Source organism: Bos grunniens, chromosome X (assembly GCF_055505025.1).
Source record: "Bos grunniens cultivar Pamir isolate PY7600 chromosome X, Bosgru_T2T1.0, whole genome shotgun sequence".
Classification (NCBI taxonomy): Eukaryota; Metazoa; Chordata; class Mammalia; order Artiodactyla; family Bovidae; genus Bos; species Bos grunniens.
In genome coordinates, this window is record NC_141194.1 from 47,710,856 (window position 1) to 47,728,845 (window position 17,990).

The following is a 17,990-nucleotide window of genomic DNA, read 5'->3' on the forward strand; positions in this document are numbered from 1 at the left end:
ATCTATGGATTGCTTTGGGAGGTATACTCATTTTCACTATATTGATTCTTCCACTCCATGAACATGGTATATATCTCCATCTATTTGTGTCATCTTTGATTTCCTTTATCACTGTTCTATAGTTTTCTTTATATAGGTCTTTTGTTTCTTTAAGTAGATTTATTCCTAAGTATTTTATTCCATGTACCGCAATGGTGAATGGAATTGTTTCCTGAATTCTGCTTTCTGTTTTCTTATTGTTAGTGTATAGGAATGCAAAGGATTTCTTGCCGGGGTCCAGCCCCGGTGGATCCAGGGAATTCGAAGCGGGGACGGCGTCGGCGAGGATCAGGAAACAATTGCTTAATTAAACGTTAATTAAGGATATAAAGAGTAATAGAATGAGGATAGCTCAGTGAGGAAATTCAGTGGAGAGAAGAGGCTGAATAATTCAGCCAGAAGGTAAGAGAAAGAACAACATGGTGAGACCAAGTTTTGGTGAACAAGGCCCGCACTTTATTTTCCAAAGTAGTTTTTATACCTTAAGTTATGCATAGAGGATAATGGGGGAAGGGGTAGAGTCATGCAGTAAGCCAGGCTTTCTTCCTGCAAACTTATCATATGCAAAAGTTTAGGTGATTTGCATCATCTTCTGGCCCGGAGGCCTTTTTCTCTAAAGGTGATTATTCTAAAGTCAGGCGCCAGCCTCCAAAAAGCATTAGATAAAGTTGCATTCCTACAGAGCAAAGGTGTGGTGGGCTATAACAAGAAAAAGAATTAACTCAAGGGTCCCAGGTTACAAACATTAAAGCTACTATTTACACCAATTATATTAATCAATACACTGCCAGGGACACAGCAGGTAAGGGATATGGAGACTTAGCAGCAAACATTGGCCCAACAAGTGAAAATCCCTTCACCAATACAATTTCTAATCAATCTTTTAACTGCTCAAAGGAATCTGTATTTAGACAGTTTAGAACATCTCATGCCTCTCACAGTTTGGAGGCTCTGAGCAATCACATGTGGCCGGAAAAACCTATTCAGGCAGGCTAGAGGACTTCCAAGGGAGTTTGTAGGTTGAAACACTGTCACACCCAGGAATTATTAACTGGAGCTGTAAGCTAACCCTTTTTTTCAGAGAGGTAGTGGGGGACAGCCCCCCGTAAAGTCAGAGGTGTAGGTGAAAGCACAAAGCAGAAAGTAGGCAGACTCTGGTTTGGGGGGTAGATTGCTCGAGAATTTCCAGGGAGACTCCTGAGGCTTGATCCCGCCTTTGCGTATGCCAAGCCTCCTTCCTCATGACCTTTGCCAGGGGCGGAGCTCGCTCCCCGCATCTCCCCCTTTTTTATTTCTTAAAACAGCCAGATGCAGCTCAGTCGCGAGCTTTTAAATGTTCTGCCGAAGAATCCTGACAATACAAGGAAGAATGATTATGAGAAGCAAAATTAGAACTAAAGATATTAGACAGAATGTTTTTTCCAGAAGTAAAGTTAGAGAAGGTGTGAAATAAGTCATTAGCTGCTCCAGCGGCGGTAAAATCCAGTCGAGAGTGTTCCAGGGTCTGTATTTGATTATGAACTTTCCCTAAGTCCAGGCCAATGTCAGAGCTGTTGCAAACACCTGAGATATGTTTTTTGATTTTTTCCCATTCATAATCTGTCTCGTTTACCTTTAAAGATGTCACGCATATCCACCGGTAATCAGCGTGGCAAGACAGAGCCATTTTCACTTTTAAAGCCTGTAACTCAGTCCCAATATGCATTATTGCCTCTTCTAAGGCATCTACTCTCATCTCCAATTTTCTATCTATAACTTTCTGTGTTGCTAGAGTTAAAGAAACATTTTTAGACATGGTATCAACATATTGGGCAGTATGCACTTGTTGAGTCAATGATATTGCTGCCACAGTAACAGAAGCAATTGCTGCTATTAAAGCTGATATTCCTAAAATAAGTAAGCCCACAAATCGTCACGATCGCATTAAATCCTGAAGTCGTTGTAATACAGCAAGACTATAGTTATTATCAATAAGTGGTTACATCATAAGATAAGGTGGACATTGTAACACTACAAAGGAGCAAACATTATATTGAGGGTTTAAACAAGATGAGAGCATGCATTGTTCACAAGTCACTGCATTGGGTCCACCAGTGAAAAGTCACATGTACATTAAGTTTTCCAGAATCATTGGTAAAGAGAAAAACATAAGGAGAGGGTAGACAAGCCAAAACAGAATAAGTAGAATTATTTTCTGGTTGGAGTTCGCACTGCAGCAGCCCCGTCGGTCCCACCGGGATCTCGATGTTTATCTTGCCTCCCCTTCAGGCGGGCTCCTCTTTTGTGATCGAAGCAATGGGGGAACTTGATGTCTGGGAGACTGCAACATGGCAAATCAGCCTGTCCCGGATGTAAATTGGAAAATGTGCATCCTGTGGAAAAATACAAGCACATCCTCGACCGCTAGTTAATAATGGGTCAGGACCCTTCCATTGTCCTGAGAGGAGGTCCTTCCATTTAACTAATGGTTTTGCATTTAATTGCTCCAGGCACCAATGACGAAGCATCGCAGTAGTTCCAGCCAGATCAGTATTTAGAATATTTATTACGAAAAGAGCAAATATTTATTACGAAAAGAGCATGTTGCAAGATTTGATGGGGACAGCTATACTTAAACTCCCCTTCTTTTAGTTTTTGAATTTGGATTTTTATTTTTTTATTTTTTTTTCACTTTTTTATTTTTTATTTTTTCTAAATATTTTTATCCACCACAGGTATACATGTGTTCCCCATCCTGAACCCTCCTCCCTCCTCCCTCCCCATACCATCCCTCTGGGTCGTCCCAGTGCACCAGCCCCAAGCATCCAGTATCGTGCATTGAACCTGGACTGGCATCTCGTTTCATACATGATATTTTACATGTTTCAATGCCATTACTCCATATTCATTTCTAATTTTGTTGACTTGATTCTTCTCCCTTTGTTTCTTGAGGAGTCTGGCTAATGTTTTTTCTATTTTACTTATCTTCTCAAAGAACTAGCTTTTAGCTTTGTTGATTTTTGCTATGGTCTCCTTTGTTTATTTCTGCCCTAATTTTTATGATTTATTTCCTTCTACTAAACCTGGGGTGCTTAATTTCTTCCTTTTCTAGTTGCTTTACATGTAAAGTTAGGTTATTTCTTTGACTTTTCTCTTGTTTCTTGAGGTAAGCTTGTATTGCTTTGAACCTTCCCTTTAGCACTGCTTTTACTCCACCCCATAGATTTTGTGTTGTGTTTTCATTTTCATTCATTTCTATGCATATTTTGATTTCTTTTTTGACTTTTGTGGTTTGTTGGTTATTCAGAAGCGTGTTCTTTAGCCTCCATATGTTTGTATTTTTAATAGTTTTTCCTGTAATTGACATCTAATCTGACCGAAATGTGATCAGAAAAGATGCTTGGAATGACTTCAATGCTTTTTTAATTTACCAAGACTAGATTTGTGGCCCAGGATGTGATCTATCCTGGAGAAGTTTCCATGTGAACTTTAGAAAAAGATGAAATTCATTGTTTTGGGGTGAAATGTCCTATAGATATCAATTAGATCTAAATGGTCCATTGTATCATTTAAAGTTTGTGTTTCCTTGCTAATTTTCTGTTTAGTTGATCTATCCATAGGTGTGAGTGGGGTATTAAAGTCTTCCACTATTTTTGTGTTACTGATAATTTCCCCTTTTTTACTTGTTAGCATTTGCCTTACATATTGAGGTGCTCCTAAGTTGGGTGCATATATATCTATAATTGTTATATCTTCTTCTTGGATTGATCCTTTGATCGTTATGTAGTGTCCTTCTTTGTCTCTTTTCACAAACTTTATTTCAAAGTCTATTTTATCTGATATGAGCATTGCTACTTCTGCTTTCTTTTGGTCTCCATTTGTGTAAAATATCTTTTTCCAGCCCTTCATTTTCAGTCTGTATGTGTCCCCTGTTTTGAGGTGGTTCTCTTGTAGATAACATATACAGGGGTCTTGTTTTTGTATCCATTCAGCCAGTCTTTATCTTTTGGCTGGGGCATCAACCCATTTACATTTAAGGTAATTATTGATAAGTATGATCCCATTGCCATTTACTTTGTTGTTCTGGGTTCGAGTTTTTAAACCTTTTTTGTATTTCCTGTCTAGAGAAGATCCTTCAGTACTTGTTGAAGAGCTGGTTTGGTGGTGCTGAATTCTTTCAACTTTTGCTTGTCTGTAAAGCTTTTGATTTCTCCTTCATATTTGAATAAGATCCTTGCTGGGTACAGTAATCTGGGTTGTAGGTTTTTCTCTTTCATCACTTTAAGTATGTCCTGCCATTCCTTTCTGGCCTGAAGAGTTTCTATTGAAAGATCAGCTGTTATCCTTATGGGAATCCCCTTGTGTTATTTGTTGCTTTTCCTTTGCTGCTTTTAATATTTGCTCTGTGTTTGATATTTGTTAATTTGATTAATATGTATCTTGAGGTGTTTTGCCTTGGGTTTATCCTGTTTGGGACTCTCTAAGTTTCTTGGACTTGGGTGGGTATTTCCTTCTTCATTTTAGGGAAGTTGTCAACTATTATGTCCTCAAGTATTTTCTCATGGCCTTTCTTTTTGTCTTCTTCTTCTGAGACTCCTATGGTTTGAATTTTGGGATGTTTGACATTGTCCCAGAGGTCTCTGATGTTGTCCTCATTTTTTAAAATTCTTTTTTCTTTTTTCCTCTCTGCTTCATTTATTTCTTCCATTCTATGTTCCACCTCACTTATCCTATCTTCTGCCTCAGTTATTCTACTCTTGGTTCTGTCCAGAGTTTTTTTTTTTTTTTTTATCTCAGTTATTGTATTATTTATTATTGATTGACTCTTTTTTATTTCTTCTAGATCCTTGTTAAACATTTCTTGCATCTTCTCAATCCTTGTCACCAGACTATTTATCTGTAACTCCATTTTGCTTTCAAGATTTTGGATCATTTTTACTATCATTATTTTGAATTCTTTTTCAGGTAAACTCCTTATCTCCTCCTCTTTTGTTTGGTTTGGTAGGCAGTTATCATGTTCCTTTACCTGATGAATATTTCTCTGCCTTTTCATCTTGTTTATATTGCTGTGTTTTGGTGGCCTTTCTGTATGCTGGTTCTTTGTGGTTCCTATTTATTGTGGAGGTTGCTCCCTGTGGGTGGGGTTGGACGAGTGGCTTGTCAAGGTTTCCTGGTTAGGGAAGCTTACGTTGACATTCTGGTGGGAGGAGCTGGATCTCCTCTCTGGAGTGCAGTGAAGTGTCCAGTAGTGGGTTTTGAGGTGTCCATGGGTTTGATGTGACTTTTGGCTGCCTGTACTTTAATGCTCAGGTTTATGTTCCGACATTGTTGGAGAATTAGCTCGATATGTCTTGCTCTGAAACTTGTTGGTTCTTAAGTGGAGCTTGGTTTCAGTGTAGCTATGGAGCCTTTTGGATGAGCTCTCATCAATTAATGTTACCTGGAGTCAGGAGTATTCTGGAGTTCTCAAGTTTGGGATTTAAGCCTCTTGCCTCTGGTTTTCAGTCTTATTTTTACAGTAGCCTTAAGACTTCTCCATCCATACAGCACCTATGATAAAACATCTAGGTTAATGGCAAAAAGATTCTCTACAGTGCGGGACACCCAGAAAGGTTCACAGAGTTACATGGGGAAGAGAAGAGGGAGGAGGGAGATCAAGGTCACCAGGAGGAGAAGACAGGGAATCAAGCAGGGAGAGAGCAATCTAGCCAATAATCAATTCTTTATATGCTCTCCACCATCTGGAACACTCAGAGAGGTTCACGGAGCTACATAGAGAAGAAAAGAGGGAGGAAGGAAATAGAGGTGACCAGGAGGAGAAGAGGGGGAGTCAAAAGGAGAGAAACAGATCTAGCCAGTAATCAGTTCCCTAAGTGTTCTCCACAGCCCAGAACACCCAAAGAGATTCACAGAGTTGTGTAGAGAAGAGAAGGGGGATGGAGGAGATAGAGGTGACCTGGGAGAGAAAAAGGAGAGTCAACAGAGGGAGAGAGCAATCAAGCTAGTAATCACACTCCTACGTAAAAATGGATACTAAAGATTGGATTCTTAAAGGTGCAAAATTGATAACAAAAAACAAAAAGCAAAGATTAAAAATCTAGATTAGAGGTTAGACTCTCAAAAATACTATATTAAAAATACAAAACAAAATCAATCACAAAATTATAAAAAATATATATGTGAAATTTGCTTTAAAAATAGGGTCTTTTTTTTGCAAGGTAATAGTAGGTTATAAAAATGAAAATTAAAGGAGTAATAAGGAATTTAAAAATTAAAAAATGATAATAGTAAAATATATCTTAGAATTTCTCTGGAGCTGTTGAGGGCAGTGTGGTGCCAGTTTAGTTTCAGATAGTTCCTTGTTCCAGCTTATACTTCTTCTCAAGGTCTATAGGCCCCTTCTAGTATAGTCAGTGCTAACTGCAGGGTTTTAATCTGTTGCACCTGTCACTTCCAGAGCAGTTCCCTCTTCTTTGTTTATTTTGACTTCCTCTGTTTCCAAGTCTCTTCAGTGTCTAATTTCCGCCCTGACACAAGGGGGCGAAGGTGGTCACTTATTTAGGCTAACTTGTTTAGTTGTACTGTGGGGAGGGAGAAACACTGCAAACAAATATCACTGGCATGTGTGGGGAGTTCTTGCAGTGTCTCGGCCACACTGGGTTTGCCCCACACTCTCAGTATGTGTGCTTTCCCAGTCTACACTGCCCAGGCTTCAGACTGTTCTGCAGCGGAACTGTCTAAAGTGGGCCCTGGGTTGGGTGCACTTCCCAGTCCTAAGCCACTCAGGTTCAGGTTCTCAGGTACCCCACAAAGGCACAGACTCGGTTGGGCCTGCTTTTTGTGCCCTTCCAAGGTCCAAGCAGCTCAGGCGACCAGGTGCTTGGCGAGCACACTCCCAATTTGGTGGTGCATCTTATCACCTCCCCAGTCCCAGGCACTTGGTTTCCTGGGTGCACCACAAGAGCACTGTCTCAGGTATGCCGTGTGTCTCCTTTGGAGGGCTGATCTCTGATTGCCACCATCCTGGTGGATGTCAACTGTCCAGGATCCCAGGAAGACTGGTTAGTAACTGGGAGCCTACTCACAGTTTGGTGGAGGATGCCATCTCTGGGGTCAAGATTGCCTCTCACCTTCTGGCTCTGGCTGCAGCCTGCCTGCCTCTCTGCCTCCAGTGGGGGAAGGGGCTGATCTGCATTCGGCTAGCTCTCCTTTGGTGTTCGCTCAATCCTTTGTTCTGTGAGCAGGCCAGGCTGTTGTGGGAAAGTTCTCTCTCTCTTTTTTTTCTTTTTTCCTCTGGCTATCGCAGTTTGGGTTGCTATCTCACCTTAGCTCCCTCAGATTGTTCTCAGGGCATTCAGGCCTGGTCCCCACCCTAAGTATGCAGCCTAGACCTCCCTGTTCAGCCCCCATTCAGCTCACTGCTGGCAGACTCCAGCGTCTGGGCTACCTCTCCGCTGAGAGTTTCGGCTAGGCGTGTAATCTGTGGGTTTGTTTGTTTGTTTGTTTTTTCCTCCCGGTTATGTTGCCCTTGGAGATTCCAAAACTCTCCACAAACCTGCCGGTGAGAGGGTTTCCTGGTGTTTGGAAACTTCTCCTCTTTCATGACTCCCTCCCCAGACCAGGTCTCTGTCCCTAACTCTTTTGTCTCTCTTTTTATCTTTCATATTTTGTCCTTCCTCCTTTTGAAGAGAATGGGTTGCCTTTCTGGGTGCTTGGTATTCTCTGCCAGGGTTCAGAAGTTGTATTGTGGAATTTGCTCAGCACTCAAATGTTCTTTCCATGAATTTGTGGGGGAGAAAGTGGTCTCCCCGTCCTATTCCTCTGCCATCTTAGGTCCGCCCCCTGATTTGCATTTTTTAAATTTTTTTTATTTTAATTTAATTTAATTTAATTTTTTTTCCCATGCCTTAAGGTAATTTATTTTTTTAAAATTTTATTTTATTTTTAAACTTTACATAATTGTATTAGTTTTGCCAAATATCAAAATGAATCCATCACAGGTATACATGTGCTCCCCATCCTGAACCCTCCTCCCTCCTCCCTCCCCATACCATCCCTCTGGGTCGTCCCAGTGCACTAGCCCCAAGCATCCAGTATCGTGCATTGAACCTGGACTGGCATCTCGTTTCATACATGATATTTTACATGTTTCAATGCCATTGTCCCAAATCTTCCCATCCTCTCCCTCTCCCACAGAGTCCATAAGACTGTTCCATACATCAGGGTCACTTTTGCTGTCTCGTACAAAGGGTTATTGTTATCATCTTTCTAAATTCCATATATATGCATTAGTATACCGTATTGGTGTTTTTCCTTCTGGCTTGCTTCACTCTGTATAATAGGCTCCAGTTTCATCCACCTCATTAGAACTGATTCAAATGTATTCTTTTTAATGGCTGAGTAATACTCCATTGTGTATATGTACCATAGCTTTCTTATCCATTCATCTGCTGATGGACATCTAGGTTGCTTCCATGTCCTGGCTATTATAAACAGTGCTGCGATGAACATTGGGGTACACGTGTCTCTTTTCCTTCTGGTTTCCTCAGTGTGTATGCCCAGCAGTGGGATTGCTGGATCATAAGGCAGTTCTATTTCCAGTTTTTTAAGGAATCTCCACACTGTTCTCCATAGTGGCTGTACTAGTTTGCATTCCCACCAACAGTGTAAGAGGGTTCCCTTTCCTCCACACCCTCTCCAACATTTATTATTTGTAGACTTTTGGATAGCAGCCATTCTGACTGGTGTGAAATGGTACCTCATAGTGGTCTTGATTTGCATTTCTCTGATAATGAGTGATGTTGAGCATCTTTTCATGTGTTTGTTAGCCATCTGTATGTCTTCTTTGGAAAAATGTCTATTTAGTTCTTTGGCCCATTTTTTGATTGGGTCATTTATTTTTCTGGAGTTGAGCTGGAGGAGTTGCTTGTATGTTTTTGAGATTAGTTGTTTGTCAGTTGCTTCATTTGCTATTATTTTCTCCCATTCTGAAGGCTGTCTTTTCACCTTGCTGATAGTTTCCTTTGATGTGCAGAAGCTTTTAAGAACTCTCCAGAAAGCAGGAATAGAAGGAACATACCTCAACATAATAAAAGCTATATATGACAAACCCACAGCAAACATTATCCTCAATGGTGAAAAATTGAAAGCATTTCCTCTAAAGTCAGGAACAAGACAAGGGTGCCCACTTTCACCATTACTATTCAACATAGTTTTGGAAGTTTTGGCCACAGCAGTCAGAGCAGAAAAAGAAATAAAAGGAATCCAAATTGGAAAAGAAGTAAAACTCTCACTATTTGCAGATGACATGATCCTCTACATAGAAAACCCTAAAGACTCCACCAGAAAATTACTAGAACTAATCAATGACTATAGTAAAGTTGCAGGATATAAAATCAACACACAGAAATCCTTGCATTCCTATACACTAATAATGAGAAAACAGAAAGAGAAATTAAGGAAAAAATTCCATTCACCATTGCAACGGAAAGAATAAAATACTTAGGAATATATCTACCTAAAGAAACTAAAGACCTATATATAGAAAACTATAAAACACTGGTGAAAGAAATCAAAGAGGACACTAATAGATGGAGAAATATACCATGTTCATGGATTGGAAGAATCAATATAGTGAAAATGAGTATACTACCCAAAGCAATCTATAGATTCAATGCAATCCCTATCAAGCTACCAACAGTATTCTTCACAGAGCTAGAACAAATAATTTCACAATTTGTATGGAAATACAAAAAACCTCGAATAGCCAAAGCGATCTTGAGAAAGAAGAATGGAACTGGAGGAATCAACCTAACTGACTTCAGGCTCTACTACAAAGCCACAGTTATCAAGACAGTATGGTACTGGCACAAAGACAGAAATATAGATCAATGGAACAAAATAGAAAGCCCAGAGATAAATCCACACACGTATGGACACCTTATCTTTGACAAAGGAGGCAAGAATATACAATGGATTAAAGACAATCTCTTTAACAAGTGGTGCTGGGAAAACTGGTCAACCACTTGTAAAAGAATGAAACTAGAACACTTTCTAACACCATACACAAAAATAAACTCAAAATGGATTAAAGATCTAAACATAAGACCAGAAACTATAAAACTCCTAGAGGAGAACATAGGCAAAACACTCTCTGACATACATCTCAGCAGGATCCTCTATGACCCACCTCCCAGAATATCGGAAATAAAGCAAAAATAAACAAATGGGACCTAATTTAATTTTATTTTTTAACTTTACAATATTGTATTGGTTTTACCATATAGCAACATGAATCCGCCACAGGTATACACGTGCTCCCCATCCTGAACCCTCCTCCCTCCTCCTTCCCCGTACCATCCCTCTGGATTTGCATTTTTAAATAATGAGCAATGATTAGCATCTTTTCATGTGTTTGTTAGCCATCTGTATGTGTTCTTTAGATAAATGTCTGTTTAGGTCTTTTTACTGCTTGTTGATTGGGTTTTTTTTTTTTTTTTTCTGGCATTCAATTGTATGAGCTGCTTGTGTATTTTGGAATTTAATCCTTTGTCAGTTGTTTCATTTGCTATTATTTTCTCCCATTCTGAGGGCTTTTTACCTTTTTTATAAAAGGTAAAAGGGCTTTTTACCTTTTACCTTCCTTGCTGTGAAAAAGCTTTTAAGTTTAATCAGGTCCCACTTGTTTACTTTTGTTTTTATTTCCATTACTCTAGGCGGTGGGTCATAAAGGATTTTGCTTTGATTTATCTCATCGAGTGTTCTGCCTATGTTTTCCTCTAAGAGTTTTATAGTTTCTCATCTTACATTTAGGTCTTTAATGCATTTTGAGCTTATCTTTGTGTATGATATTAGGAAATGTTCCAATTTCACTCTTTTACATGTAGCTGTCCAGTTTTCCCAGCACCATTTATTGAAGAATCTGTCTTTGCCCCATTGTATATTGTTGCCTCCTTTGTCAACAATAAGGCACCCATAGGCGCATGGGTTTATTTCTGGGCTTTCTATCTTGTTCCATTGATCTATATTTCTGTTTTTGTGCCAGTGCTATACACTCTTGATGTCTGTGGCTTTGTAGTATAATCTGAATCAGGAAGGTTGATTCTTCCAGCTTCATTCTTCTTTCTCAAGATTGATTTGACTATTCAAGATCTTTTGTGTTTCCATATGAATTGTGAAATATTTTTTCTAATTCTGTGAAAAATGCCATTGGTAATTTTCAGGGATCACATTGAATCTGTAGACTGCCTTTGGTAGCAGAGTCATTTTCAAAATATTGATTCTTCCTACCAAGGAACACTAAATATCTCTCCATCTGTTTACGTCATCTGTGATTTCTTTCATTAGTGCCTTATGATTTTCTCTGTACAGTTCTTTTGTCTCCTTAGGTAAGTTTATTCCTAGATATTTAATTCTTTTTGTTGTAATGGTGAATGGGATTCATTCCTTAATTTCTCTTTGTCATTTTTCATTGTTAATATATAGAAATGCAGTTGATTTCTGTGTATTGGTTTTCTATCCTACAACTCTGCTAAATTCACTGATTAGCTCTAGTAATTTTCTTATAGCATCTTTAGGGTTTTCTATGTATAATACCATGTCATCTGAAAATAGTGAGAGCTTTACTTCTTCTTTTCTGATATGGATTCTTTTTATTTATTTATTTCTTCTCTGATTGGTGTAGCTAGGACTTTCAGAACTATATTGATTAACAGTGATGAAAGTGGACACCCTTGTCTTGTTCCTGATCTTAGGGGGCACGCTTTCAATTTTTTCACCATTGAGAATAATGTTTTCTGTGGGCTTCTCATACATGGCCTTTAGTATGTTGAGGTAGGTTCCTTCTATGCCCATTTTTGAAGTTTTACTCATAAATAGGTGCTGAATTTTGTCAAAGGCTTTTTCTGCATCTATTGAGATGATCATATGATTTTTATCTTTCAATTTGTTAATATGGTGTATCACATTGTTTGATTTATATATATTGAAGAATCTTTGCATTCCTGGTATAAACTCAACTTGATCATGGTGTATGAGCTTTTTGATGTGTTGCTGAGTTCTATTTGCTAACATTTTTTGAGGATTTTTTCATCTAGGTTCATCAGTGATATTAGCCTGTAGTTTTCTTTTTTCTGTTGTCTTTGTCTGGTTTTGGTTTCAGGGTGATGGTGATATCATAGAATGTGTTTGGAAGTGTTCCTTGTTCAATGACCTTAAGGCATTCTTCTGCTTTTAGATGCTTCTCTTTGATAACTGACTTTTTCTGTTTGTATTTCTTGACCTTAGGCATAGACTTAGGGATCTGCTACTGTTATTCTCTAAATGTTCTTTCTTTTTGTGTCTTGCATCTCTATCACTTTATGTGTGTTTCTGTCTCTAAGAGAGATCTCCCCTCTCTGCTGAGACTCCCACATATCCTCAGGTGGTACCAAGCTATAAACATTTATACATTTCTTATAAATACTTACAAAATACTAAGGTTATTTTTCCAAAAGTCAAATTTTTAAAAATGCAAGATTTGCATTCAGTTAGTAGATAGCAGCTGTATACTAAAGTACTATCCATGCTATCTTGCTTTTAATTTCAGCATTTGGGGCCTCTTACCTCTTGCTTTCACCCCTTGTCCCAGTATGTTATCCCAGGTTAACCTTTATCTTGTCAAGTACAAATTGACACTGGCAATGGGCACTTGCCCTCAACTTCTATAAGGATTAACTCATGTGCTGATGAAGCTCCTGACATTCAATACCCCTGAAAGGAGTTCAGCATGGAGAACAGAAATTGAGGCAGGAAACAGAAGGCCCCCCACCCCCCAGTAAAGCAATTGGAGATTCATTCCTTATGGACCAAAACTCTGAATAGCAGGATAATTATGAGAGGAGGCTAGGCCCTGCTCAGACCACATATTTCTTGTTCTTGACATCAGGAGACCTCCTTGACCACACATACACAGAAAGGCTCTTTGGAAGCCAAAGGGGAATTATGTCAAGGGATGTTCTACCCAGATGCCTTTTCAGTAAAATCCACCTTGGCTAAGAGATGCATGCACACAGATGAGAGGTCCTGATGTGAAATGAAAATATCTCCTGCCATATTAATAAATAAGAAATGTCATAGCCATCAGCGATTTCTGGTCTCCAAATGTGAATTAGGGCTCCCAAAATTGTGATCCAGCAAATGCTGCCACCACTACCACCTCATGGTGATTGCTGAGGAGCTGGGGTGATGCAAGAAGCAGGGTGAACAAGGAAACAGGCTTGGCCCCAGATAGCTGAGGTGCATATGACAAGAATGAATTTAGTGAGCCCAGACTTGTATCTTCCTATACATAGAATGCTACATTCCTTAACTTGATACTTGATCTTTGATGTTCAGACTGCCTGCCCCCTCTGTTACAAACTAACTTGACTCCCTCTCCTTCCTCTTTGGAGCAGTTTTCTGGGCGCAGAGTCCTAAACATTCCCAACAAATAAAATAACTCTCTAATTTCAGGTTGTGACTATATTTTTTAGTTAACACTGAGATATACCAAATATGGACTGTGACTCAGGCAAATCAAAATGATTGGCCAAATGAAACAAAGAAGATATGCTCCATAGAAGTAATTGAAACTGCTGCAAGGGCACAACTCAGTGACTTTCTCTCACTGAATTCACCCATGTGCTTATCCACATGTACTGTACTTTTTTTCCTCTTATTAAGTACTTTACTATCTTCACTACTTTCTATTATAGTGGAAATTCTTTTCTGCAAAGCCAAAGGGCCAGGGCCTTTGTCACTGACCCCTGGTCTAGTGGCTAGGATCTGGTGCTTTCATGGCTGCGACCCAGCCCAATCTCTGGCTGGCAACCCAAGCACCTCTCCAAGCCATTGCAGGCTGAGGCCACAGGAGATCAAATGAGGTGCTCTGTGCTCCAGTAAACTGTCAGGATGGGTCTTTCAGCTCAGTTCAGTCGCTCAGTCATGTCCGACTCTTTGCGACCTCATGAATCACAGCATGCCAGGCCTTCCTGTCCATCACCAACTCCCGGAGTTCACTCAGACTCACGTCCATCGAGTCAGTGATGCCATCCAGCCATCTCATCCTCTGTTGTCCCCTTTTCCTCCTACCCCCAATCCCTCCCAGCATCAGAGTCTTTTCCAAAGAGTTTACCCTTTGCATGAGGTGGCCAAAGTACTGGAGTTTCAGCTTTAGCATCATTCCTTCCAAAGAAATCCTAGGGCTGATCTCCTTCAGAATGGATGGGTCTTTAGCTAGTTAGATATTTTCAGGAGCTGATTTTATGAGCCAGGTTATTGTATCTCCTCATATCTAGAAAAACACTAAAATTCTTCATGGTGACACTGTTCCTTGGGATTAATAAAGTTTCATGAGACTAGAAGAAACCTTCTGGAAAAATATGTGCTTGTTTGCATGTATTCCCTTTTCACCAAAATCACACATGTACTGACCTTTCCGCCTACCTCTTTGGAGAAGTTTGTCAGAGCTATCTGAGGTACTATCTCCCAGGCTGAAGTCCTCATTTTGCCTCAAATAAAACTTAACTCGCAATTCTCACATTATATGTTTTTTAATGTTGGTAATATCTTGGTTTAAGCTGCTGCCCCCGCTACTAACACCATCCTCTTTTCATTTCATTGCACCTATACGAGTATTTGGAGGATTAATTTGAAGTCCTGTGTTCTCCAGAAAGCATTCCAGGATACTGAAAAACATGATTGCAGTTAGCATGGAATCTTAGAATGTCTTTTAACTGGTCATTTAGAATTCAGAGATAGATATCTTTTCAATTCTATCTTAACTTTTTTCAAGAGCAGATACACTTCTCTGGTGGTAGTCACATAGTTTTAGCACAACACTTAGATATACATTCTAGTGAACTGTTTTTCCAAATCTAAGCAAATACCTGTTTGACAACAGGTAAAATTACTTGAATCTGGAATGAATGATGTCAGCCCACAAGGTAGACTTTAGCTGGTGAAACAAAAATCAACAAAGCCAAAAGCTGGTTCTTTGAAAGGATAAATAAAATTGACAAACCATTAGCCAGACTCATCAAGAAACAAAAGGAGAAAGTCAGATCAATAAAATTAGAAATGAAAATGGAGAGATCACAACAGACAACACAGAAATACAAAGGATCATAAGAGACTACTATCAGCAATTATATGCCAATAAAATGGACAACGTGGAAGAAATGGACAAATTCTTAGAAAAGTACAACTTTCCAAAACTGAACCAGGAAGAAATAGAAAATCTCAACAGACCCATCACAAGCATGGAAATTTAAACTGTAATCAGAAATCTTCCAGCAAACAAAAGCCCAGGTCCAGACAGCTTCACAGCTGAATTCTACCAAAAATTTAGAGAAGAGCTAACACCTATCCTACTCAAACTCTTTCAGAAAGTTGCAGAGGAAGGTAAACTTCCAAACTCATTCTACGCGGCCACCATCATCCTAATACCAAAACCTGACAAAGATGCCACAAAAAAAGAAAACTACAGGCCAATATCACTGATGAACATAGATGCAAAAATCCTTAACAAAATTCTAGCAATCAGAATCCAACAACACATTAATAAGATCATACACCATGACCAAGTGGGCTTTATCCCAGGGATGCAAGGATTCTTCAGTATCCACAAATCAATCAATGTAATACACCACATCAACAAATTGAAAAATAAAAGACATATGATGATCTCAATAGATGCAGAGAAAGCCTTTGACAAAATTCAACATCCATTTATGATAAACTCTCCAGAAAGCAGGAATAGAAGGAACATACCTCAACATAATAAAAGCCATATATGACAAACTCACAGCAAACATTATCCTCAAGGGTGAAAAATTGAAAGCATTTCCCCTAAAGTCAGGAACAAAACAAGGGTGCCCACTTTCACCACTACTATTCAACATAGTTTTGGAAGTTTTGGCCACAGCAATCAGAGCAGAAAAAGAAATAAAAGGAATCCAAATTGGAAAAGAAGAAGTAAAACTCTCACTGTTTGCAGATGACATGATCCTCTACATAGAAAATCCTAAAGGCTCCACCAGAAAATTACCAGAGCTAATCAATGAATATAATAAAGTTGCAGTATATAAAATCAACACACAGAAATCCCTTGCATTCCTATACACTAATATGAGAAAATAGAAAGAGAAATTAAGGAAACAATTCCATTCACCATTGCAATAAAAAGAATAAAATACTTAGGAATATATCTACCTAAAGAAACTAAAGATATATATATATATATATATATATATATATATATATATATATATATAACTATAAAACACTGGTGAAAGAAATCAAAGAGGACACTAATAGATGGAGAAATATACCATGTTCATGGATCGGAAGAATCAATATAGTGAAAATGAATATACTTCCCAAAGGAATCTATAGATTCAATGCAATCCTTATCAAGCTACCAACGGTATTCTTCACAGAGCTAGAACAAATAATTTCGCAATTTGTATGGAAACACGAAAAACCTAGAATAACCAAAGTAATCTTGAGAAAGAAGAATGGAACTGGAGGAATCAACCTGCCTGACTTCAGGCTCTACTACAAAGCCACAGTCATTAAGACAGTATGGTACTGGCACAAAGACAGAAATATCGATCAATGGAGCAAAGTAGAAAGCCCAGAGATAAATCCACGCACCTATGGACACCTTATCTTTGACGAAGGAGGCAAGAATATACAATGGAGAAAAGACAATCTCTTTAACAAGTGGTGCTGGGAAAACTGGTCAACCACTTGTAAAAGAATGAAACTGGAACACTTTCTAACAGCATACACAAAAATAAACTCAAAATGGATTAAAGATCTAAACATAAGATCAGAAACTATAAAACTCTTAGAGGAGAACATAGGCAAAACACTCTCTGACATAAATCACAGCAGGATCCTCTATGACCCACCTCCCAGAGTAATGGAAATAAAAGCAAAAATAAACAAATGGGATCTAATTAAAATTAAAGGTTCTGTACAACAAAAGAAACTATAAGCAAGGTGAAAAGACAACCTTCAGAATGGGAGAAAATAATAGCAAATGAAGCAACTGACAAACAACTAATCTCAACAATATACAAACAACTCCTGCAGCTCAATTCCAAAAAAATAAACGACTCAATCAAAAAATGGGCCAAAGAACTAAATAGACATTTCTCCAAAGAAGACATACAGATGGCTAACAAACACACGAAAAGATGCTCAACATCACTCATTATCAGAGAAATGCAAATGTAAACCACAATGAGGTACCATTTCATGCCAGTCAGAATGGCTGTGATCCAAAAGTCTACTGTACTTTGGCCACCTCATGCAAAGAATTGACTTATTGGAAAAGACTCTGATGCTGGGAAGGATTGGGGGCAGGAGGAGAAGGGGACGACAGAGGTTGAGATGGCTGGATGGCATCGCTGACTCAATGGATGTGAGTCTGAGTGAACTCTGGGAGTTGGTGATGGACAGGGAGGCCTGGCATGCTGCTATTCATGGGGTCACAAAGAGTTGGACACGACTTAGCAACTGAACTGAACTGAAAATTCTACAAGCAATAAATGCTGGAGAGGATGTGGAGAAAAGGGAACCCTCTTACACGGTTGGTGGGAATGAAAACTAGTACAGCCACTATGGAGAACAGTGTGGAGATTCCTTAAAAAACTGGAAATAGAACTGCCATACGACCCAGCAATCCCACTGCTGGGCATACACACTGAGGAGACCAGAATTGAAAGAGACACGTGTACCCAATGTTCATTGCCACACTGTTTATAATAGCCAGGATATGGAAGAACTCTAGATGTCCATCAGCAGATGAATGGATAAGAAAGCTGTGGTACATATACACAGTGGAGTATTACTCAGCCATTAAAAAGGATACATTTGAATCAGTTCTAATGAGATTGTTGAAACTGGAGCCAATTATACAGAGTGAAGTAAGACAGAAAGAAAAA

At 38.9% G+C, this 17,990-nt stretch overlaps 1 protein-coding gene across 5 annotated transcripts in view; it reads right to left on the reverse strand.

Annotated features, from left to right (window-relative positions):
* Window positions 1-472: 472 nt before the first annotated feature.
* Window positions 473-17,990, reverse strand: part of VSIG4 (V-set and immunoglobulin domain containing 4) — a 99,041-nt gene continuing 81,523 nt past the window's right edge. For all 5 annotated transcript variants that reach the window (XR_015159929.1, XR_015159928.1, XM_086390133.1 and 2 more), the window contains one exon: window positions 473-5,568. Coding sequence is in view for 3 of the 5 variants with exons in the window: in XM_086390130.1 (XP_086246256.1) it covers window positions 5,532-5,568 (37 nt within the window). In the remaining 2 variants the exon portion in view is untranslated. The remainder of the gene's footprint in view (window positions 5,569-17,990) is intronic.